Source organism: Chroicocephalus ridibundus, unplaced genomic scaffold, assembly GCF_963924245.1.
Source record: "Chroicocephalus ridibundus unplaced genomic scaffold, bChrRid1.1 SCAFFOLD_37, whole genome shotgun sequence".
In the NCBI taxonomy this organism is placed as follows: Eukaryota; Metazoa; Chordata; class Aves; order Charadriiformes; family Laridae; genus Chroicocephalus; species Chroicocephalus ridibundus.
Window position 1 is genome coordinate 1,343,076 of NW_026961439.1, and position 24,772 is coordinate 1,367,847.

A 24,772-nucleotide genomic window follows, 5' to 3' on the forward strand; every position below is an offset into this window, starting at 1 on the left:
TTTTAAGTGTTGCCTGCTGGAATACTATGGGGGTACCATATTATAAATCTGGCTCTTACACTTTCCAGCTGTGTTTTTCCATGGGAGAAATAATATCTGTAGTATTTGTACCAAATAAGCAATCACATAACTTGGTGTTAGAGTCACCATCTCCTGGCATCTTCAGTACTGATTTAGAGAAAAGAGAGGAAAAAGCTTAGTGTGATTTGCATGGAGATGTTAAATAGAGCAGGTCTCCCAACACTACTGAGGACAGAGAAATAAAAACCAGTAACTAGTAAGTGATGCTAATTTTGACAAAACAGTGCGGGGGCCTTGATTTACAAGTGAAGAAGTAAAAGCTTGGAAGAACTGAGCTACTTACTGCCTTAGCCATACAGCATTCACTTCTGCTGCACAAACATATGGCTTGGAGGACCTTTTTATAAGAGAAGCTAGAATTGGTGTCTGCTTGTTAGATTGCTGTTATGTAGGAGGCAGTAGTTTAGCAGGGGGTTTACAAACAGCTCAGCCATTTCTGTGCTGAGCAAGGGGGAGCAGACAGCTGGGGGTGTTACCAGAGACAGGCCTCTGCTTTGTTTATAACCATATGCTGACTGAATTGTTGCCTGTTTCCTACTAACCTTCTTACTGTGTGAGAAAAGAGTTAGTCACTGAGCTGATGTTACAAAGAGTGATAATGAGGAGACAGCCAGCAGTAGCTAATCGCCAAGGATGGGATAACAAGGAGTAGTTAATCACTTCAAGGTTCTTTTGTGCATCAAGTAAGTTCTCCTATACCAATTAGGACAGAGCTGTGGCTACTTCAAGGAACATCCTTATCATCGTCAAGAAGTTGGCCAACTTACAGTACACTTCTACTGTCCTGAGATGACTCAATACCTTAAAAGGATAATGTGAGGAAGGGTATCCCCACCCAAACGACCACCAAGGAACTCATACGTGCGCAAAAGTGTCGTGCTGATGCTGCAAAATTTAACACGCGGATGCAAAAAGGCTATTTGGTCATCCTAATGAATATGTAAGCCCAGGTGGAGTTATGTATTAGGTAGGTGGAATTATGAGCATCTTCTGTGTATAAATAATGAGTGAATGTCCCCGATAAGGCGTGCTAGATTTGTGGGTTTTCCCCCTAGCACCCGACATCAAATAAAGCAATATCTCCTCTCTAAACTACTTTTGGTTTCGAGAGCTTTTATTTCAGGTAACAGGGGCAGTCATCTATCTCCCAGGCTGGTGCCATCTGTTTCTGAGTTGAAGCCCTAATTTGTCTGATAGGAAATACTTAAAGATGTCCAAAGCTCAGAGGCTGAGTGATAGAAGGATAGTTAACCATGTTACTAGTTAAAACCTGGAGCAGGCAGTGAACTGCAAAGACTTGAGCTAGCAACATGAAGTAAGCTGGCATAAAAGATCAGTCTGACGAAAACTACCATGTCACAGGTGGTCCCTCCCACCCCTGTTCTGAAATGACTAGGTAAATCTGCAGAATATTGGCGTCATCTCAAAGGGTTCTGTTATCAGTTAATGTTTTCCCCAACCTCAAAAAGGCACTAAAAGTAAAACTGAAAAGCAAACAAATAAAGTCAAAGAAGCACAAAACATACAATGCCTGTCCCAGTTCATAAACACCACTTCTTGACGGGAGGGAAAAGCATGGTAGCTATTACAAATATGAAAATCTTCAAGGTGTCAGTCTTCAAATGCTTTCTTTCTATATCTAGTTTAGCATCTCACCTGATGATGTTTCCGTCAAAGCAATTGGAACATGCTGAGAATGTGCTTGCTCAGTTGACACTGAACTGGCCAGCTGAAGTAATTGCAAAATTTGAGTTTCAGCTGTAATATCCCTCAGAGAGATACTTCTACAGTTCCTATCCCTTCCATTATTGTGACCTAGTGAACTGTAGAACAGCCCTTTATCCCACAGTTGGGTAACAAAAGTTAATCTCCCATTTTAAACACTAGAAGATGGATGAAACTTAGGTTTGTGAGCAATCGGTCAGGATCCAGACTTTTCCCTCATCTCCTTTTTCTGGTGGTAGGTGTGATATTCTTGGAGTTGCTCAATGTCAAGGTTTTGTTTCACTGAGTCAGCTTTCAACTTTGCTTTTTTGTGGTTCTACTCCTTTGCAGTTGACTAGATGAAGCTAGATTTCTGGAGACCTTTGCAACAGGTTAAACTTCTGCTGGAGTTTGTCAAGTTTGTTTTTCTTCCGTCCTATTTGTAAGTCGAGTTTTTGGTTCTTCAAGTTAAACTGTATGTCAGTTTAAATGGTGTTTTCTCCATGCAAACATAAAAAGAAATATTTTTCCAGAAGTTCCAACCATTTCCGAACTATTGAAGAATTTACCACTTTTGAAATGCCAACCAACCAGGAAACTGCTGTTGCAGTTAGTACTGGCTGGGGCATCTTTCCTTAACATACTTAGTACTGAACAGAAATCTATTAGCAGTTTTATTGTGTATTACATGTTACCAAAATTATTGTGACTACTTTTTGGGGGGGCTTTATTCTGTTGTTTCAAAAAAGGGCACATACTGTTTCCTGTCCCTTTTAATTTTTATCAGCTTTGTAGTCCCATTTTTATCCGTCAGGCTTAAAACCAAGCATGTTGTGCAGAATTATGTCTTTCTCACTGTATACGTCTGCAGTCAGAGCTTTCATCATCTTTGTGTAACTTCCTTCATAAGCAACACTCTTCTGGTTCTTCCTCTGACTTTTTCATTTCTAGGTTTCAAATGTTTAGTAATTCTCCAAGGTAGAGTTGATTTGCAGTGGTATGTTGTCAGCAAGTCAATTTTTTTGCATTGTAAATAGCACAGCCACTTTAATGGATTCCTAGTTTAGTAAGCCAGCTTTATGCTTTGTAGCTGCATCCATTCATCTGCCTTGTACCTGAGTGACTGTCACGGTTTCATTTGTCAACCTTTTCCCTTGTTGCAAGTCATTGTTTTGCTTTTCCTGTGCTTCTGGATAACTTTACACACTTCCATTTTTTTTCTGAGAAGTTTAGTAAAAAAGCCTTAGTGGTTTGGTTTTGTGTTTGTTTTTTTTTTTACATTTTAAAAAACACTGCATACTTTCACAATTACATCCAAATATTTCCAGTTGCTAATCTGCTCTTACATATACAAAATGTTCATTTACATTTAAAATTTCAGATTGAATTAAAAACCTGAGAAAAAAATCAGACATGGAAAAGGAAAATTAATAATGTCCACTGGCTTGAGTTTCTTTTTTCCTTAAAACAAGCACACGTAAAGCCCTCTTCTGGACAGGTTTTTGCCAACACATAACCAGAAAAATCTCAAAAACAGGGGTTGAGTTCTGAGAAGAGCAACGAGCGTACCAGACTTAACATTGAGCTCTGGGAGTCGGAGGGACTGATTTAGGAGGAAAGATTAAAGTAGCTAAATATACATAGCTTGGCTAAGCGATGACTGAAAGGTGGAGGGTGGGGGGACACATAATAACAGTCTAAAAATATTTGAAGGGTGTTAACATTTAGGAGGGAGAGGGATTTTATGTGGAACATGTGAGCATGACTAGGATTAATGGGAGAGAAAGAAGGAATACAGGATGGGTATCAGGAGAAGCTTCATGACAGCATGGTGCTCGGTGCTGAGGTATCTCTCTTCTGTACCCAGTTAGACTGGAAATGCTGTTGTTTCAGACTTATAAATTGTATCAGACAAAACTCTAAGGAATATATTTGTAAAACTAGTCCTAAGGAGTGGTGGGTGTGCGTATGTATGTGTGTTTTGTATGGATGTGAGGTGGATTCTAGATTAAACATGCTTTCATTTTACACAAGAAATGGAGAACAGCGGGCATTAGCATTAGGTGGTGACGGAATATTGCTTTCCACTGTGAATATCTGCAGGTTTTTTTCAAAATTGTTAGTATTATGATTTATATTATGTGTGTTTTTGTGACATGAATAAATTTGAGACTGTGGACGCAGAGGCCCTTTCTCAGGTCTAAAACAGGAAGAGCAACCTTCAAGATAAATACAAGGAGTGCTTTCTCAGAATTTGTCTTAATTCTGTTCATTAGTCAGACATTGGGTAGAGAAGGGTGATCGCCTTTCTCAAGCAAGGGGCTGCACATACCTAGAGGGAGCTGATAAGTGTCAATATGGAGATTCCGTAGGGACCTGGCATAGGAAAAAAGGAGCTTGCTTATTTCTACAGTGCAAGTAAGCAAAACCTATCACATGAACTCTCTTTTAAAGTATCTTTCAAAGGCGTGCCTTATTGCTGGAGGGCGTGTATGAAATATAACTTAACAAAACTTTATTGAAGTATCCCTATACGTATGTTAAGCAAAACCAGTATAAGACAGTGTAACCTTTCCAGGTTCTAGTGCCTTAAGGGGTGACCCAACGTGAAGGAAAGCTGCTCGATCAGGAAAAGACAGTATTACAGCTAAAAGAAGAGGCAGTATTCTCATTCATGTAGGATCCAGATAATGAGCACAGGAGACCTAGGGCTGTCTGTTGGTTTCAACAGTTGCTCATTAGCTAATCCATAACAAGCCCTGTATTGTCTGTGTATGATGAAGATCTGGGCAGCAAAACTGGGAAGGCTGTGTGCAGTTTGTGCCCAAACAGATGGTCTTGTAAGTCTGTTGGTCACTGGCAGAGCTGAGTTAAACCTCTGGGGCTTGGGTACACCTGCTGCTGAAGGGTGCATAGCCAGCAGCTGTTCCTCGTTGCTGTCACCTTGAACTTGTGACCCATCTTCTGGGTACTCCTTCAAATTCCCAGAGGCCCACTGCATGCACATATACAGGCATGGTCGTGCTCTGTCTCTGACTTCTGGAACAGGAAATGACATTGTCTTCATTGAAACTTTTTCGTGTAAAAATGTTTTCAGAATCACTCTTTCCTCTCAAGTGTGATTTGTACAGTAATTGCAAAGCCCTTTTCAGGAGCTTGCATTGGAGTCTGTGAACTGGAGTGCCAGGAGTGTACTCATTCCCAATAGGAATGACCCAAGTTGTTGACTGCAAGTGCTCCAGACGTAGGCCTATTTCTAAACATGACAGTATTACAGGGAAACACACGTGCATGTATGGTATTTAGCACAATATTGCCTTCAGCCTTGACTGGGGATTATGAGCATTCCTGCATAGGAAAACTCCATCATCATCTTTAGTTGTAAAATCATAGAAAATGCTGCTGGGAGGGACCTTCGAAGGTCATCTTATCTGTTCCTGTACCCAGAGGCAGTGCCAGCACTACTTAAACTGTTCATGTCTAGTCTGATCCTTTGTGGCTAAGATTGGAGGAAAGTGATTTGACAATTCTAGAGATAGTAGCTTTCACCTAGAAGGTAGCTGAAGCACCTAGATATTTGCAAATTTTCTTCTGGATCCGCGCACATTTTTAAGTATCCCTGTAGCTTAAATAGTTTTGTCATCCTCTTGTTCCTGCTCTCCTGTCACTGCCTGAATCATGGTTGCCCAGCTATCTATCAGACTTACACTGTACACACAGTCAGGGAAGAGATGTTTAAAGAATGTAGAACAGAATTGCTCCAGTGTTATGAGCAGAAAGAGAGCAGGAGAGGAAATATCACAAGCCACTGTAAGGAAATTTGATGAGGTTGGCGGAATTCAGCTATTATCCAAACCAGTTCCTGGGTAGCTACCCAGTTATGAAGACTGCGCTTCTGCTGGGCTTTCCTGTCCATTCTCTCTTTTCACCTGTTGCAGAGTATGGCATCTTTTTGCTACTGCTGGGATGGTGTCAAACTGTTCTGTGTTGAGACTAAGAGTATATCTCCTTCAGAAACAGTGAGATGACCTAACAGTTCACTGCAGAAGAAGAGAGGAAGTTCCCACTCCCGTTACCTTGCTCCTCTGCTCTGCTTCCAGTTTTGTGCTCCCACTCTTTAGGCTAACTTCAGTTTTCAGCAGACCTCTTGCTGATCCATTTTACTTTGCTAAACCGATAGCAAACTACTCTGGCAAAATGAGCTGGACAGATTTCTGACAGATTAGAGAGCTGAACTGACCTGTGGAACAATTTTGTGAGAGAGTTAGGGAAAAAAGGCAAACACTTTTTCAGCAGTAGCCAGACGTTCATTTAAGCTGAAACTATAACTTGATGGTTTAAAGTAATCATGGGCAATGACTGCACTCCAAATTATTATGGCAAAAACTGAAGACTGGTGAAGTGGCAGCCATTCCACTTACAAAGTCAGTATTCCTGTATTCATATAACGCAAGAACAGTCTCTGTGTTCTTTTGCTCTCCTTGAAGCTGCAGCAGAATTTTCAGTCAGTTAGCTGGGCCTGGGTCCTGGTGTGTTCTTACATGTGAAGTGAAGTAGTCACAACCCCTCACAGGACTATGCCAGACCAGTCCGGATGCCTTGAGAACTGCGTGGTTCTGTGCTGGTCACACAGCAAGTGGCTACATGGATCTCACGGACCCCTTTTATCTCCAATTTCTGCGATAGCTGAAGCTTTGAGTACTTGGTCAGCCTGTCATCTGGGCACGTGCACAAGATTAGCACTTGGGGCAGAAATCTGCTAGAAACAGCGTACTACCGTTGGTGCCAGCAGAGGCAGGTGGCTGCAAAACGAGGAGGAGAGGTGCTGAAGTTTTTGCTATCCTTTGAGGCAATATCACTGAAGCACTGCTGAGAGTTGCTTTCAGATACCTCGCAGCTATTGGAAGTTATTGAAACGAGCAGACAAGATGTTTATTGACCTAAGGAAGGATTTAGCAGATGTCTGGGTCTGTAATGTGGAAATGGGACTCACAGGAACTGGAAGATGTTGTTATAGTTAAGCGTTAATTTCAGTGCTACCCTCAACAGTCGTGTTTTTCTGAACCTGGGCCTTGGTGAGTAAAGTGTTTGTGCTTGTATAACGTGGTCCTTCTCAGGTGTCCTAAGAGACTGTAAGCTGTTAATTTGACATGCCTGACGTGCAGGATGGTTATTGGTTGTTTCAGGTGTTATATCTGGTACACTCTCTGGCATCTGAAGGACGTGTATTGCTATATGGAGCTGCTTCAGTGTGATCGCGGGATTTCCGAGCCAAACTGAATGTAAACAATTTCTGTAAGTTTCTCATCAGTCTAACTCTGGAACAAGAACTCTAGCACCAGAACAAGTCCCAGCGCTGTTCCTGTTGCAGCCTTTAATGCATATATGGAGGAGTACATATTGGATGGATTATCTTACGTTTCTATGGCCTGAGGCAGTAATGTGGGAAAACACATCTGATGAGGACATTCAATTTAGGCACTGAAAAACTGTATTAAAGGCTGAGGGGTGGTGGAGAGCTGCGTAGCCTGGAGCTTCCCATTAGGCCGATGGCGAGGGATTGCTGCATGCATACATTGTTGTACCTTAGTAAAAGTTCATCTTTACAAGGAACAACTCCACGTGTCTTTGGGGCAGTAATGAGGAGGTACTTTAACTCTGTCTAGCCTTTACACAAACGATGCAAGCACAGGAAGAACCTTGCCTGTATTCTTACCAGTCTGTATGTTTGTGAGGGTTAGGTGGTGTACAGTTCCGGGATACAATTTCTCTGGTGGAAAAACAGGTTTAAGAAGTTCTGCCCTGATTCTTTCTCCGTTTTGTCTCTGCTGTGCCAATGCTGTGGTTAATATTGTCAAAAAACGCGCTAGCTCACCAATCCAATTAAAAATAAGCTGATTAGGAAAAACAAAACCAACAACAAAATCCAAATGGGGGGGGCTTATTTTTGAATTTTTGGGAATTAGTTTAGACTGGTGCGTCTTAGTCCTTATCCGCCGCCTCCCCTCCCCTTCTTCCGGTAATTTAATTGGTACAGCTGCACACACGAGTTGGTGGGATATTGCAGGAGGAGGAATGACCAGCTGAGGAGAGGGGAGCCTCTTCAGGTTGTTTTCTTGATGAAGAATTTGTTGCTGTAACTACCCGTGTGGTGACTGACTTTTCATTTATCTCCATTCCTTGTTTGGAACTAATAAGAAGCTTCCCAAAACCTGCAGGGTCTGTAATTATTATCCCTCAGTCATGCACCTTGCGTAAAGTGTTGTAAATTGGCCATCAAGAAACAGCAGTTTCTAAATGGGGATGGCACTTCTTGTGTTTCTAGGTGTGAATTTAGGTTATACAGTGGAAAAGGAGAGGAATAACCTTCCCAGCAAAAGGTCTTTTTGCGCAAGATGGGGTTTCAGTGTTTAGACCAGTTAGTAAATGAGACAACTGAGTTTTAAGACTCGAGACAGATTGCTCACCCAACTGCCATTTCCACACGTGAGGTGCTTGACTGGCACATTCTGCCCAGCAAATAGAGCTTCAACTTCTTTGTCCTTTCAAAAGAGGAAGGAGCTCAGCACTTCCACAGTCAAATAATGAAAACAGGTATGCCAGGGAAGAGCTGATGAAGTGGTGATGCTAATCACTTCAGTATTGTATTGTCAGGTTCCTGATTGTTTTGATAATTTTCAGAAGTACTGAAAGCTTTCTTTGAGTCTTCATCTCAAAATCCCCTTACTGTAGGGACTACATGAGCTCAGGGAATCTCCTTGTGGAAGGTTAATACTGAGCAAATTCAGGCATGGAATAAATGAGTGAGGAAACTTTCTTCTCACAGCTGAATATAAAATTCTCTGGTATGTGTAACTGTGCTATGGGAACGTGAACCTGAACCTGACTGTTAAGCACTGAAGCTCTGCATTGGTGGGTGGAGATATGTCTTTGTAGGACAGGCCAGTGCAGTAAAATGCAGTATGGTTTTCTGTGGTCTCTTTCATGGGAAGTGATCCCAGTATGATGGTCACAGTGGTGTATTAAGTCCTTTTATTGCCTCCTGAATGTAGTTCCCTGGGTTCAGTGTAAAAGTTAGGAATAAAAATACAGGTTGTTTAAGAAAAAAAAAAAAAAGCTTCAGAAGGAGCTCAATCAGAGTGAACTTCGTTATTAATATATCATTTAAAGAGTTGTCTCCTGCTCCTAACTAAAAATAAACATGCTGCTCCTGAGATCGTCCACTGCTGTTGGGGCTACTTCCCACAGGAATTTGCCACACTTGCAGTCCAGATAAATGGGAAAAACAAGACACCATGCTGCATTACTTGCTCAGTATGTTTAGTTTATAGGTACCAACAAAGTCTGAAGACCAGTGAAGAGCAAACAACAGAGTTTAGACATTGATGGTGGGGGAGTGAAGATGGAGGTTCCCAGGGAGAGGTAGAAAGATAGGGATGAATAGGGAGATGGTTATTGCAGAATTTTTATTGACTTTGGGGACAGCCTCTGCTCTGGTAGTGGAATTCATAGTAAAAGTAGGAGCTGAAACAGAGAGGGAGGAAAGGACTGAGCCTTTGAAAGAGTTTGGGTGTTGAATGTCATCACTGTATTATATAAGTTGTATACCAAGACAAAGCTCAGAAAAAAGGGGAGAAGTACCCATAGGAGAGATAGAGGCTAAAGTCTACAACTTCATAAACAAGTTTCCTGAAAAGAGATTTTAAGGTTGAAAGCAAGCATGATAAGTAATCAAGAAAGATGTGACATTAATGATTGCCAAAAGTCAAGGAAGATAGTAAGAGATGAAGAGAACCCAGACCAGAGAAGGAGAGGTCGCGTACTGCGTTTCCTCTCACCTTGAAAAAGCTAGGCTGGGAAATGGGGAAGACAGCAGAATTTTCTCACCAAGGCTTTGGTAAGAAAAGATGGTTTGTGGTGAAGGGAAAGTCCAATAAAGATAGCATTAAAACAAATGTTAAGGATTATATCAGTAAGAGTTGAGTATCTGTGCATTTTGATGAGAAGATGGTATTAGCCATCAGGAAGACAAAAGTGTGGTTTTTGATGCATGCAGCCTTGTTTCTGGAAAAGGTGATGCCCAGGAAGGCATTTAGTGTAGCTGGGAGGAGGGAGCAGTGGAATAAGAGATGGAAAGCAAGGCTGTGCAGGGAGGTACGGATTGGGGCAGATCCCAGTGGCAGTTAGTCCCATGTTGTACATGCACACGTGAACATAGCACGCACTGCTTTTGCCTCGAGTGTCATTCTGGTAAGACTTGCTCGGCGGTTAGTTTTGCTTTGTATGCATAGAGAAGCATTGACATTTGGTGGGCAGCTGAGGTGTCCCTAAATTCCCTCCTTTGTCTATATTTATTTGTCATGCTGTCTGATGCACACAGTTCATTATGTTTATGTTGATTCTAATGAACAGTTAACTAAATGCTTAGCAAGTTCAGGAGACAGCCATGTCCCAGGAGCTAACATTAAATGACACAAAGAGATTGAAATGATAAGTGAGATGGCTTCCTTGACCTTGCTTTGATTAACCTTCCACTAGATGCAGCTGGGTAGCTGCTTCTGTAGTTCTCTTACCTTTGCTGCACTTCACAGGTAGGTGCATATGTTTGCTTTGGGTACAGAAAAGATAGCACTACCAAGAAGCAGATATTTTCATGCAGTTTCCCATTGGAAGGATTTTGCAGAAATCATCGAGTTCTTTTCTCTTGCTCATCACAGAAGAGAGGCTTTTGGTTCTTCTACTTTCCTTGGCAACAGGTGTGTGTGGAATTATAAGGCTTAAAGACGTGCTTTATCTGCCTCTTGTACAAGCAGTAATATACCATTACTAGCAGAAAGCCAACACGAAGCTTTGATGTAAGACTGGGAAATGCTGTGGGGAATTTCCTTGATTTTTTCACCCTTCCTTAGAGGTAGACACTTCTCTCCTGTTATACCTAAAGGAGCACAGGTGTAGAATTGAGAATCAAAAAGCCTCTTTATTCACTTCTCTTAGCAACACCTTCCTGGATGACTAAATGCAAAATTTTGCAATTTAGTGTAAGACGGAGCGGGAGCTAAATTTATGCCCTTTGAAATTTATCTGAGTGAGAAGTAAAGAACATAAGAGAGTATCTCTTTACTCCTTTTTTCATGCCATGCTTCCAAGGGGAAGGCTATGGGGAGGATAAAGAGCTTTTGGGTGCCGCGCTGCAGTTGGTATGTTGGCCAGAGCTTCATGAAACCCAATGCGCAATTTCGACAGAGAAGGCACAACTGTTGGCAGGTTCTGGTGACCATGTCAGGCCTCAGTGGGAGTTATTCTAAGAACACAACATATGATCAGATTACTGAGAGACACTTTACATGGCTCTAAAAAATGAACCATCTGATGGTTTATGACAGCTCTGCCTGTTTTCAGCCAAGTGAGGAGTGCTAGTCTTTGCTGACCCTGCAGCCAGGGTCATGAAACAAAGAAAGCGCTTTCCAGAGGCTGCAAACCTGCAGGCTTCCAGCAACATAATACCTGCTTATGTCTACCTTTTGATAAGAAAAACAAAAGACATTTAGCACTTGCTTCTCTTGCCGTTTTGATTCATGGTAATTTAATACTTTCTTGTGGCAGAGTTTACTGGGCTTGTCAATTTGCATAGTTCTATATTTAGTAATCCCTGTGCTGCTGATGTCTTTGTAGAGTGGTCTGGGGTTTTTTTGCTACCAGTATGTTTATTAGCTGCCACCTTTCTGTTTTTTCCCAGCTCTGTGGGAGCACAATTCTGGAAGAGGAAAGCAGAGGTACTGAGTGGCAAATGGGAAGCGAATTCTAAAACTGGAAATTCTGAGGATCCGCGTTTGAATGCTCTCTGCAGAGAATTTCTATACCAGCTTCTAATATGTGCAATTTGTACAACAGTTTCCCCTCCCTCTAGGCTTCTCCAGTGAAGTGCATGGCCTGAGACAGCTTTGCAATTTTTGCTGATGTTGTCAAAGACAAACAGTTAAAGACACACTTAGGGAAACACCTCCCACTTTCCCAGGCTTGACTCCAGTTTATTGCCTCTCTTCCCCACTTCCTAGTCTCAGCTTCCCTTGTTTTATTCTCTGTAACACTCCCTCCCTCCTAATTCCTTCGATGAGGTGCTGGGTGGTGCAGGAGGTTGGGGTCACTGTGTAAAGGTTTCTTTCTGCCAGTCCTTGTTTTTTAGTTGTTTTTTTTCCTCTGGTGCTTCTTGCTGCTTCTCTGCATCTACATGGGTTCTCGACGGGCTGCAGTCCTTTCAGGGTTGTCCCTGCTCTGGCATGGGTCCTCCATGGGCTGCAGTTACCTCAAAGCGTATTCCTCCTGCCATGGAGCACCTCTTTCCAAGGGTACTTTTCCAGCTGTGTCCCCAACAACGTCCCCTACCATGTGTCTTCTTTTCTCCTCCCTTTCCTCCAAATGTGTCTTTTTATATATCTTGCATTTCTCCTTCTGTGCATCCTCACATGTCTCCTTTTTGTAGTTCCTTTCGTGTGTTTCCTCATGTGTCTCCTGCCCCTTTCCAAAATATGTTTGAGCAAAGGTAGCTTGTGCTCCTCTGACTGGTTGAAGTTTTGATGGATTGTTGTTTTCATCCATTTTGGAGATGGCTGGCATTGACTGTGACTATTATGGGGCTGTTCATGGCATCCTTTCACACAGATTAGCACTGCAGCCTTCTACTGCTGGAGTAGTGCTCTGTCAGACTGCTCACTCTTGGCTTTCATGGAAACACAACAAAGCTAAATGTGCTCCATAACATTTATTATATCTGGTTGAGAATCCATTGAAATTAGTTTTGCAAGGATGACCCATATTTGAGCCATTGTCTGGAGAGTTTCCATGTGTTCAAATTGTCAGTATAGCCCAATGCGCGCCCTTTAAAAGTTTGCCTGAAATTCTCCACATCCGTTTCTTCTCACGGCTAGTTTTTCCTCTCTTCCATTAACCCATTCCCCTTGCTCCTCAAAGGGTCATCTTGGTACATATAAATTTTCCTTCTTGTTTCTTTATAGATAATGGGGTTTGAGCACCTTGTTTTGTTCTGCACGTTTTCCACTTCTGATGTGTGTCAAACTGTCTTTCTGAAATTTCGTATACGCCAGCGTCTTGTGTGAGAAGAATCACTTCTGTTGTTTCTTACCTTTTAACTTGGATCCATGTCCAACAGATGGAGGCTTTGAAAAGCCATAAATATTATTCTTGGCACTAGGAAAAGGTGGTGTGGGTATGTGTTGCTAGTAATTGGTCTGGACTTTGTAAAAATGGTTACACTGGTTGGAAAAGCAGCCAGGTGGAAGGTAGCGTAACAGCATCTGCTCCCATCAAGCTCTTCTGGGCATGTGACCATGCTAATGCTGAAACTGTGGGAACTGAAGAGGTCAGTGGTTACACGCTGGTCGTTGGGTTTCTGGCACAAGGAATAGTTCCTAATTTGTATATAGAGGAGCTGGAGCTGTTTTCTTTTTTCAGCTTCAGATGTGAATTTCTCCAGGGGGAATAAGGAGAGCTTCTCTAATGGCACCATTAGGAAAAGATTAAGATTTGTAAATGTAAAATGCCTTCCCATCCCTATGTGTGCTTTGGTTACATTTCGTGAACATGGCTTAAATTCAGTCATGGGCATTTACATTCTTCTGTTTCAGAAACAGATGGAATTAGGAGCTTTCCCCTTTCCAAAAGAGTTGGGTAGTCAATCTCTAGCATAGAGTCCTTCCTTGCATTCATTTTGTTCAGGGTTGAGTTGAATGAGTGTAAAATAAAAACAGATGACAAGTTTTTCATGGAATATTAAACTACTGGAATAAATATTGCATCTATTTTCACTGCTTGCTTATTTGATGTCTGTGATGTCCTAATGTACAAGTTCTCCATTCAGCCTATAAACTTTCCGTAGAAAATACTGTTTTTTTCTTATTTTGTTATAAGTAAACTTCACAAAAGCTGTGGCGCTGCTTTCCGGTTTATTCCTGCTCATTCCTCAAACACTTGCAGCCATATAAGATGTCCCACAGCCTTGCGCTTCCCACTCACAACTTTGTATTGAGGTACTGTATCGCTACTAGTGTGGTCACCACAAATGTGTTATTTTGCAGAGCCTGCTCTTTCTGTCATGTTTTCTGCCTTGAATCAGCCTAGAGTTCAGATGTGTAGCGGCTGCTTTTCTGCTTCTGTTCTTTATTCCTCCGTCTCCAGGAAGAGAATAAAAATCTGTGTGTGCGTGTGTGTGTGTCTGCTTAGATTTGATACATGGGAGCTAGTGTATGGAACCTGCGTAGTCTGGCTCATGTCTTGGTGTCCACTCTCAAACAGTACTGTGACGCTAGCTGTGAATAGGGTCTAAGCGTGCTTCTCCTGTTCACTGCGGAAGTTGTCCCCTCTGAGGGGCCCTCCCTCGGCGGTAGCCAGGGGGGGTGGGGTAGGGGGGCAGGCCCCCTCCCTGGGGGGGTCTAATCTCACTGCGTCATCTCTTAAAATCAAGGGGTAAAACATAACTGTCTTCAGCCTGCAATGTATGCTTGTTCTATAATTGGACAAGGATTCCTTCACCTCTTCCAACCAGTGCCTCACCTTCCTGTTTTTGGGAACTCCCCAAACCTTCCGCAAAGCTAAGCCTCCTTCTCTGTAACTCTTCTGAAGAATGTTCCTTTTTTGGGATGCCTGCAAGAGCCTGAAAGCACTTTTAATTCACTGTTTCATGTCACACTGATAAATTCTGTGTAACTATTTCCATGTACTTCCCCATTGTTATTTATTTTCTTGTATTTGGAGTCACAGAATGACAGACTCATTTCAGTTGTAAGGGATCTCCTCAGATTGTCTAGTTTGGCCTATTGCTCAAGCAGGGTCAGCCACAGCAGGTTGCCCAGGATTGTGTTCAGTCAAGTTTTGAGTATCTCTGAGGATGGGGACTCTGCAACCTTTCTGGCCAGCCTGTGCCAGTGTTTGATCACCCTTACAGTAAAAAAGTTTTGTGTTTTTTTTATTTCTTTTTTTCAGATGGAGTTTCAAGTGTTATAGTTTGTGCCTGTTGTTTCTTATCCTCTCTGGACACTATTGAGAGGAGGCTGGCTCCCTCTTCTTCGTTGCCTCCCATCAGGGTATTTATATGTATTCATAAAACTCCCCCCGAATCTTCTCCAGGCTGAACAGGCACAGCTCTCTCAGCCTCTCCTCATATGAAAGATTCTCCAGTCCCTTAATCATTTTTGTGGACTTTTTTCTGGACTTACTCCAGTATGTCTACATCTTTCTTGTGACAAGGAGCCCAGAACTGGATGCGGTACTCCAGATGTTGCCTCAGCAGTGCTGAGTAGAGATGAAGGATCACCTCCCTTGACCTGTTGGCAGCAACGCTTGTGATGCAACCTGGGATGCTGTTGGCCTTCTTTGTCACGAGGGTGCATTGCTGACTCATTATGGGCTTGTTGTCAACCAGGACCCCCCAAGTCCTTTTCCGCCAAGCTGCTTTCCAGATGGTCAGCCCACTGCATATACTGGTGCTTGATGTTATTTTTCCCCGGGTGCAGGACTTTGCATTTTCCTTTGCTGAACTTCATGAGATTTCTGTTGGCCCATTTCTACAGTCGCAGTCCTTCTGAATGGCAGCATAGCCATCTGGTGTATCAGCCTCTTCACAGTTTCTTATCGTGTGTGAACTTGATGATGGTGCACTATGTTCAGGTCATTTATGAAGGTGTTGAACAGTATTCGCCCCAATACATCACTAGAGACTTGCCTCTACCTGGACTTTTTACCGCTAATCAAAGTCCTCTGGGCCTGTCCGTTCAGCCTCCTCGTCTGCTTATCTAACCCATACTTTCTCAGTTTGCCTATGAGGATGTTGTAGGAGACGGTGTCAAAAGCCTTACTAGAGTCACAGTATGTACAGCTCTGTACTCATCCACCAAGATAGTCGCCTCATTGTAGAAACTCAGGCTGGTTAAGTATGGTTTGCTATTTGTAAATCCATGTGGACTACTTGCAGTCACCTTTTCGCCCTTCATGGTTTCCAGGATTACATGCTCCATCACCTCCCGGGGACTGAGGTGAAGCTGACTGGCCTGTTGTTTCTTGGATCTTTCTTCTTGCCTTTCTGAATGTTTTAGGGAGAGTGGCTTTCCTTTTTCTTCTTTGTTTGTACTTGATCCATGTTTACAGCTTCTATACACTACAGTGATGCAATTATTAAGCAAAGCATATGATTCTCATTTTTATTGGTAATTTTAAGCTATACAGATGCAAACTGGGAAACAGAATTTGCAACCCAAAGTTCTGCGGCTGAAACTCAGATCTCTACCATGTGAACTAACGAGTACCTTTCTAAGAGATAAAATAGTGTGACAGAGCACCACCCTACTGCCGATCTCTATAGATAGATAATTACATTGTGCATCTTTTCCCTGGGGTCACAGCTTTCTAAACTTGTATTTGCGTTATTTCTCTGTTCCAGGACGAAATGAGCTGATTGCCCGCTATATTAAGCTGAGAACAGGGAAAACACGCACAAGGAAACAGGTACGTATAAAGTTTTCCCTGTAAACATTTGCTTCTCTGAACCACTAGACATGATGAGGGCTTACGAGAACAAATGCCTTGCTGTTTCTGCCTTTGCTGGAAAGAGGTTGTTGTGCTGAGTTGGTTAATGGTGGGAAAAGGCAGCTCAGGCATTTTACAGTAGGCCTGTAATGCTCATGTTTCCCTGCTACATCATGACACACAAATTTTTCTACTGTTAAAGAGTGTGAGATTTTATTTGTTTGGTCTACTGATGAATGTTTCAGTGAACGTCAGTGGTCCTCTATATGAAGATTCTTTGTTCAGGCCAGACAGATGCACAGCAACCATGAATTTGAAAATACCTGTCACACAGGATGAAATTCTTTGTAATTTGGGAATGACAGTCCAGGCTATGCGGGACAAAGCACTGAGCAACCTAGACCTGCTTTGGGTAGGGAGTTGGTGGATGACATCCAGAAGTTCCTTCCAACCTAAATCATTCTATGATACGTTTTGGCCCACATTAAATATGGGGAAGTTCTGAGGATCATTATATAGCAACCAGAGATATGGAACATGGGTTTTCCTTCTCCCAAGAGGAGGCCAAGATGAGGAGCAAAGAGATCAGAAACTCTTAATCCCTAGATTTAAGGATGGGCTCTTTAGTTTTAGAGGAAGTGTCTGGCTTGATAAAGCCATTTGAATTGGAAAAGGCCTTAATGGCCCATCTTTGCTGGTCCCCCACCTCATTTCATGACACTTACGTTTATGTTATGTTACGTCATTGCTACCTCAGCCTGCCCTCCCCTCAACTCTGAATAACTCCCTCTTGCACACGGTGCCTAAAGTATGTTTACTTCTGCAAGTAGCTACCAAGTACTCCTCTGGAATGAAGATTGATTTTGTCTTTCAATGCAGGTATCTAGTCACATCCAGGTCCTGGCAAGGCGGAAAGCTAGAGAGATCCAAGCCAAGCTCAAGGTATGATGGGTATCCTTTAGCATATCACACAAGCCCCCTGAGTCAGCCATTCCCTCATCCGTTCCCTCTTTGAATAGCTTTAAAAAAGGGTGAGATTAGCCTCTGAACTGTAGTAAGACAGGGAGGAAAAGGTACTTCCCAGGAAGTGTTGTGCAAACACTTGTATTGTTGTAGCTCTGTGACTCACGTTCTCAGCTGTGACGTCTCAGCTTCTTCCTGAGAAGGAGTGGTTTATGCTTACAAATACTGACAAGTAATCAGTCCCTGGTGTCACGCTGGCCTTGGGAAAGGGTGGCCTTATAGTTACTGCAGTGCTAGTTCCACCTCTACTAGTGGTAATGATATGGAATTGTCTGTGAGAAAGTGTTCTGAGTTGGCATAACCACTGAGAGGAAGCAATAAAGCCAGCTGGCATTTTCTCAGGTAAAACGGTGAATAGACTTTGACCCTTGATTAATTCAGACCTAATTTGAAGAGGGTTGACGAGAATGAAAATAGTTGACTACTTGCTTGAGCAAATCTGTGTTTTCCTTTCTGTAGGAAGAGCTCTGAGATCACACTAATGAACTGATACCTCTTGACATTTACTTCCACTCAGATTTGAAGCAGGGAGATGGGTTTTATGCTCAGACTGAATTGCCAGAAATGTCAAGAAGGTTAAGTTTGTGGGTGACAATTGCACAAGAGGGTGTCCCCTGTTAGAATGTGAGCCATCCAGAAAGGGCTTGCCGAGCAGGATATGAGGTCTGGTCCTTGTTACATGTCAACAAGACAGCCAGAGAAGGAAGGTCCATGCTGACCTTCCTGATTTGGTATGGCAGTAAGTGATCTGGAGGGAAGTGTGTTTGCTTCCCTCATCTTCCATGCTTCAGGTGATGATGAGGATCTTGACAGCCCAGTCCAGCCCTGACTATTGAGTGGCTGGCTGTTAGTGCTTCCTCTTGGCTGTCTGGGCAACTCCTCGCTGAGCACCGGGAGAAGTGGACTGTCTGCAAGTGAACCGTTGGCACTCAGTCTTGACCAGTGCTGAAGTGCGTGCATCCCTGTTGCAAGCAGTGATTACCTCTAAGTCATGACTGCACCCCCCACATCCCATCCTCAGGTCCATTTTTGGAAAACGGTGTTGTATCTGTCATTAGCCTGTTGTGTTTCCAGCTGCTCTGATAAAGTAAAGGAGCTACAAATTACAACTCTCTAATTTGGTGCTTCTAGGTAGGGCTGCCTAAGCTCGAAACCTGTGGTGCTGTTAAGCGGTCAATTCAGGTGGAAGCCTGCTTGAGAGGCAAGTTAGAGCGAGTAGGAAACAACAACTGCCCGGGGTGTTAAAAGATTTACTGCTGCTTATATCTGTAACCTTGATTCCGTTCCTTGTGTGTCACAGCTCTGGGATTTGGCATGATTGAAAAGCCGGTCAGCCGAGCCTGCTTCCACTTAGCACACAGGAGCTGGCCATTTTTGTTCTCAGGGAATGAAGGTGTCTCGGGGAGCTCCATGGAGCCATTGGTTGTTCTCCTTTTACACCACCCAGGCCATGCTGTGAGCTCTGCCCAGCTGCCTGCAGTGAACCATTCCCCAGAACCAGACTGTTCCTTTCTGCCTGCAGAGGCAAGTCTGTAGCACTGATTCAACTCATTTACTTCTTTGCTTTCGCTAGTCATTTTCATAGAGCAAGGAAATGAAATCACAAAAGCTGCTGCCCTTCTTCCAAGTTCCTGCTGATAGCTGTGCGTTCTTCCGTCACTGTTAATCTTCCATAGCAAGTATACGTTTTCATATGTAAATCCTAGAAATCAGAGCAGCGGCACACTGACTTTTCAGAGCAATTACTATAATACTGTTGTCTCCACACAAATTGGGGCGTCTTCTCTAAGTGTGCACTGTGCCTATAACAGATAGAGCTGGAAATTAGGGTAAAGCCTGGAGAAAAATCTGTTCCCAGAAGTCAATAGTTTTCCATGCCCTGGGTGGCTAACAAATATCACCTGTGCTAAGGAAAAAGAGGGAAGTTGTGGTGGTATTATTATTATGCGTTTTGAAAATAATAAAAGAAAGTACAAACACTGCAAATGTTTCGTAAAAGTTTTTGTTGCTTCATTTTCTCATTTATTTCTTTTTGCTGGAAATACGATACAAATGAATACAGAACTGTTAGCTGAAAGTGAAAGGAGATGTCTTTTACAAAAACATGCTTTTTCCAGCAGTCTCAGGCATGTAAACAAAACAGAAGAGCACAACAGGTGTTAATGGATAAAATCTTTTCCCTTCTTAATTGGTGTTTTTTGTTTGTTTGTTTGGGTTTTTTTTACTTTAACACTTCCACAAGTAAATGCTTTTTCCCAATAAACTCATGTATAAACTCAGGTAGACAAATACGATTTTTCAAGTGAGAAAGTAAGGGGAGGAAAAAAATCCTTTTCTGCAATGGCAACCGGGAAATGGTGCTTATCTGTGTCATGAAAAAACAGAAAAGAATCCTTACCCTTAACAAACGTTGTAGGTAATCCTTAAGGTATTCCCTAAAGCATAATTTAAACTGGATTCTGAAAAACTTTCCCATAGCTTTGGAGAATCTTAGGAATTTTCTCAGCAATTAAAATGTTTCCCTTCCATTCACTTGACTTGTACTAACGGGAGTCTCAGATACTGTAAAAAAGAAGATATGCAAGTTTTGCCCATTCCTACTGATCATTCCACTCGGACGTTATCATTTATTCTTGAGCTTTTGTTATGACGCCTCCTCCAAATGTTTCTGTGTTAGACACATCAGAATCCCTGGACTTTGAACTTTAAAAAACCTTAGAGAAAGTGGAGGAGTTCAAGTGAGGGGAGACCCAAGGGTGAGAACTTACTGCAGGTCAGTGAATGCAATTGGGAAGTGAGAATTCCTGAGGAAGACTGCGAAAGCTTACCTCTTTCAGCAGTTTCTCCAAGCCATGAATTCATATGTGGCATTGCTACTATAATTATAATGTAACAGATAAAGGTGGAGTGTTTGAAGGATGAAGATTAATTGGAGTGAACGTAGGAAGAAAGGCAGCATGTGGGGAAGTGCTTCTGTATATCTGTTCATTCCTCGGAAGAAGAAATGAAGAATGCTATTTGTTTTAAATATGCATCAGACCTCCTAGTCGTTGCCTGTAAAAAGGTGTGCAATTCCACAGCTCTGTTAAACTACAAAAGGGAATGTCCTTGCATATGTGCCCTGGGAGCTTTATTAAGATTTCCTCTTTCCCCTGGGATAGGAATAAAAAGATCCACTCTACCTGAGACTAATGCAGTCTCAAATTGAGGTAGTCTTTTTGCAGTGATGATGACAAACTCCTTTTATGACCTTGTTTTTAGAGGGTTTTTTGATAAGCAAGAGCCTTTCCCATTGAATATTCTTAACAACGATTAAAATACAAGAGTCAATTAGGGTTGTACTTTCCCTTACAAAACATTTCAGCTGTGCAGCTGAAAGCCTTCAGACAGAAAGGATAAATGCTTAGCAGTCTCTAAAACAGTCATCCCAGTATTTCAGAAAGGATGATTAATTGCATCTGAAGCTATAGTAATGGGTGAAAGACTTACATGCTTTGAAGAGTTCTTGGGACAGTTATTGGCAAGTTTGCCACCCAGGTTTTCAGAGATGCTTGTTCCCTACAAAGAAGCTGATGAGAATCCTGGTTATGCAGCATTAGACCCAGGCAATTTGTTTATCATGATAATAATTCCGGTTTTTCTGTTTCTACTCTTGCCCACAGGATCAGGCAGCTAAAGATAAAGCCATGCAGAGTATGGCTACAATGTCATCTGCCCAGATTATCTCTGCAACTGCCTTCCATAGTAAAATGGCCTTGCCTGGTCTCCCACGACCAGCCTACCCTGCTGTTTCTGGGGTGAGTCATTCAGTGTCTTGGAGGAGTTGGGCTGAAGACACTTGAGTATTTGAAAGGGTTGGGGCCTGCTCAGGAAATCCCTGAGAACATCAGAAGAATGGGCCAAAAGGCATTGTCTTTGTAGAGCAAGTATGTCATATGGCTTCAACAGTTTGGGTCTGATTTTGTGCTCACGCGGATGTAAAACCACAGAATTTCACTATATGCTTTTTTTAAAATGATATAAGTGAGAGAGAGAAGAGAGAAAGAAGAAGAGAGAAAAACCAGATCCTTTGGGTTTTCAGCTGCCTGAAATATTATTAGGTGCCTGTTTCACTTTCTTAGTCCAGGATCTTGTTGGATCAAAACCATTTGGGCCATCCTGACCCTTTCTCAAGCTTGTCATTCCCAAGCTCATCCTGAGTGCTTTGATCACAAATCGATGGCCCTTATGTAAAATCCTAGTAGAGGAGGCCTGTCAGCATCCCCTAACCTTTGAGTTGGGCCTAGTGAGCTTTCATTTGCCAAAATACTCCTGTGGAGCTCTCCTGAGGAAAATAGTCCCTCTAAGAGAGTGAGCATTATTAAAGCTTTGGAGATGGAGGCACAAGGTGCACACATAGTATTTAACATTAAAAACCACTGTTGAGTCAGTTGCTTGCGTGTCACTAGTAGTACTGTGTAGAAAGAAGGCAAAGACCAGTCAGCATCTCCACGAGGACGAAAGCAGGAAGGTAGAAAGAAGAGATATAGCTCAGTCACGTCTTTAAAAGTCTGTGAGGTTGTGGTTTCTTTCCTCAGAAAGGAGCAAGTCTTGCTTTTCATCTCTGTCCTAAGAGTGGTGACTTTTGCCTGTATATTGTTCTCTTGCAGTTTTGGCAAGGAGCTTTGCCAGGCCAAGCTGGATCTTCCCAAGAGTGAGTATTCCTTCACGTAAGCATCCAAAGCAGGTGCTTCTGCTGCTTCCTCTGCGGTGCCTGAAGAACACCGCGAGCTATTACAAGATTTATAAAATGCTAAGATAATGCAGTCTTTGCTCTCAGACAGATTCCCTGACCATGGATCGAAGACAAACTGAGAGTCATGAGAACATCTGAAATAGATAAAACCCTTCATGTGGTACCTTCAACATGGATTACACCCCTTTAATGTCACATGACTCAAACAGCCTAATATAGGTTATTTTAGGGAACTGTTGAGTTTAGCAGCCTGATAGAGCTGAGACTGCTGCAGCTCCATGCTCCCAAGCCCAACCAGTAGCAAGGGTGAGCATGTATTCCTGGTAGGCACGCACACAAATATGCACATACATTACACATACACACGTAAACACGCGTCTGGCCACACAGGACGACACAGACAGACAATGCTTGGCACTTACACAAACACAAACAGCACCAACGGCTTCATCCTGTACCCCTTTCTGGCTGATGAGGGTGAAGGTGTGTTAGTGGGAAATAATACGCGCGCACTGTGGGTCCATCCAGTAGCTGCCCGGGGATCCCTTGTCTCCCTGTGTGCCGGCACCCAGGCAGGTGAGCCCCCAAGGCCACAGCCCCACTCTAGTTGCCGGTGCAGGCACCTCACTCGCACGCACACAAACATATGTGCATATGCACAAACACACACACACAGAGTGAATCTCTCCGGTAACTGGACTTAGATAGACCCAGTAGCTGGATCTTCACTTTCCCTGGTTACCTCCCACAGAGATAAAGGCACACGCATATTCATCTTTCAGTCCACTTCCAGACTCCGCAGTCTCTCTGTTGTTAAGCCTGAGCCTCCTGGTCCTTCTGAAAGCATCCTTGCCCCTGGAGACACACACAGCTGGCTCCCAAACCATCTACTTGCTGGCTAGTCTGGCGTAATAGTCGCGACTGATCACACCCTCACTCGCTGCTGACGCTCTAGAAACAAACATACACACAGAACCCAGAGGCCCTCATGCAGGAAAACAATTGGAAATAGAATTTAGTAAGAAGATCGGACAGACTGGACTGACAAGGTGCAGGGCATGGACAGACAACTGTCCTGACCTTCTTACATGTGACCGGCACCTTTTATCACCATACTGTCCCTAAACATCCCTGTAACAAATTCTGTGCAACCCCCAAATGCTCTTCCCTTGCATTTCATAACGTGTCCTGTACCACCTAGGCAGTAACCCCCTCAGTTTGTAAGGTGGCTGGTTTGTAAGCCTCCTGGCTGGATCACTGGGCTGGTTTCACACCTGGGCAGTAGGGCTGATGGCTCTCCTGTCTCAGCCCTGGGAGGGGCCAGCGCAGGGCCATTGTTCCTCTGCGCTACTTTGTTGCTATGGAGATATACTTTTTATCACATTACCTAACAGTAGCAATTTAAGCCAATTTAAGGACAAGCAGGTGGGAGCACTTTCTTCACCCAAGAGACGTGTTCCTGCTGTCTCGTGGTGCTATTGATAATGCTTGTGGCACAGATCAGGGAACAGATACTATTAAAATATCTTGTGGGGGGAAACGGCTAGTAAAAGAATAGAAGCCATCCTATAAGAAATAAAAAGTAGATTTTATGCCTTTAGCTTGAAAGCGAATGTGGAAACATCAATGTGAGAGGTTCTTTTAGAAGCTTTAAGTATCTGCTATCCCTTATGTCAGATGACGTCTCCAGATCCTGTTTTTCCTTACAGTGGTGTTAAAAAGGAGCTGAGCTAGACTCCGTTGTGGGTGTGGAACATCTCTGAATCTTGGCCTAAAAGCCTCAGAGGCATACAGCCCAGACCTGTATCCACTTGCATGAATTTAGATCTCTCTGTGTTTGAAAGGAAAGGATAAATGAATGGCCACCAGGTATCCACAGGCTGATGAGGATCTCTGAATAACAAGTCTGCAGGGAGAGCCTGCTGAACACCTGCAAGGAGATCTTATTCAGTCCAGTCCTGGCCCCTTACTCTTTTTTGAGTCTTCCTCCACGACCCTCTCTTGCCCACACAGAAAGATAATTTCCCAAAGCCACTTCTGCCACTTTCTTACTTGGGGAAAATACTCGATCAGTTGGTCAAGAGTCTTTTTGTTTGTTTGTTTTGTTTTTTGTTAACCGTTTCTCTTTGTGTATTTCTGTAGCGTGAAACCTTTTTCTCAACAACCTTATGCTGTACAACCTCCTCTACCATTACCAGGTAGGTAAGGAAATGTAGTTCCTTGCTTTGAAATTATATTCCGACTTCAAAAATAGCCAACACTTTAAAAAGCTTAAAAATTATTTTTAAAAAATATTTTTACCTATTGAAATATTTCAGTGAGCTCAAAATTAATTTTTTATTATTTTCCCTTATCACCAGTTTCCATCCTTTCACTGAGAGAGCTGAAGCTTTTTAATTTTGTTTTATTTAAAAAAATCCAAAACTTCTTGTTATAAGACTGGTTGTTTTGGGGTTTCTGTTCTGTTCTGTTTATTTTCAGCAGAAAATAAAAGTTTGTGTATCTCTACTGTTCTTCCACCATGCTGCATGTACTAGAACACTGTTTTTCGTCATAACATGATTGCCTTTCCAATTTTTCATTAAGTAGAATAACAAATGTCTTTTCCTTCTCGGTTTCCGCATTTTGAGAGGTTAATGGTCATTTTAATGGTGATGCTTCATTCTGATACTAAAGCAGTTTATTTCACTGTTC

General features: G+C 42.7%; 1 protein-coding gene across 1 annotated transcript in view; it reads left to right on the forward strand.

Annotated features, from left to right (window-relative positions):
- The window catches only part of TEAD4 (TEA domain transcription factor 4), a 59,870-nt gene that overhangs the window by 17,469 nt on the left and 17,629 nt on the right, over positions 1–24,772 (forward strand). The window contains exons 3-7 of the mRNA XM_063321933.1: positions 16,235–16,299; positions 17,200–17,262; positions 21,006–21,140; positions 21,993–22,036; positions 24,221–24,276. Coding sequence (XP_063178003.1) covers positions 21,030–21,140; positions 21,993–22,036; positions 24,221–24,276 — 211 coding nt within the window. The 5' untranslated portion in view covers positions 16,235–16,299; positions 17,200–17,262; positions 21,006–21,029. The remainder of the gene's footprint in view (positions 1–16,234; positions 16,300–17,199; positions 17,263–21,005; positions 21,141–21,992; positions 22,037–24,220; positions 24,277–24,772) is intronic.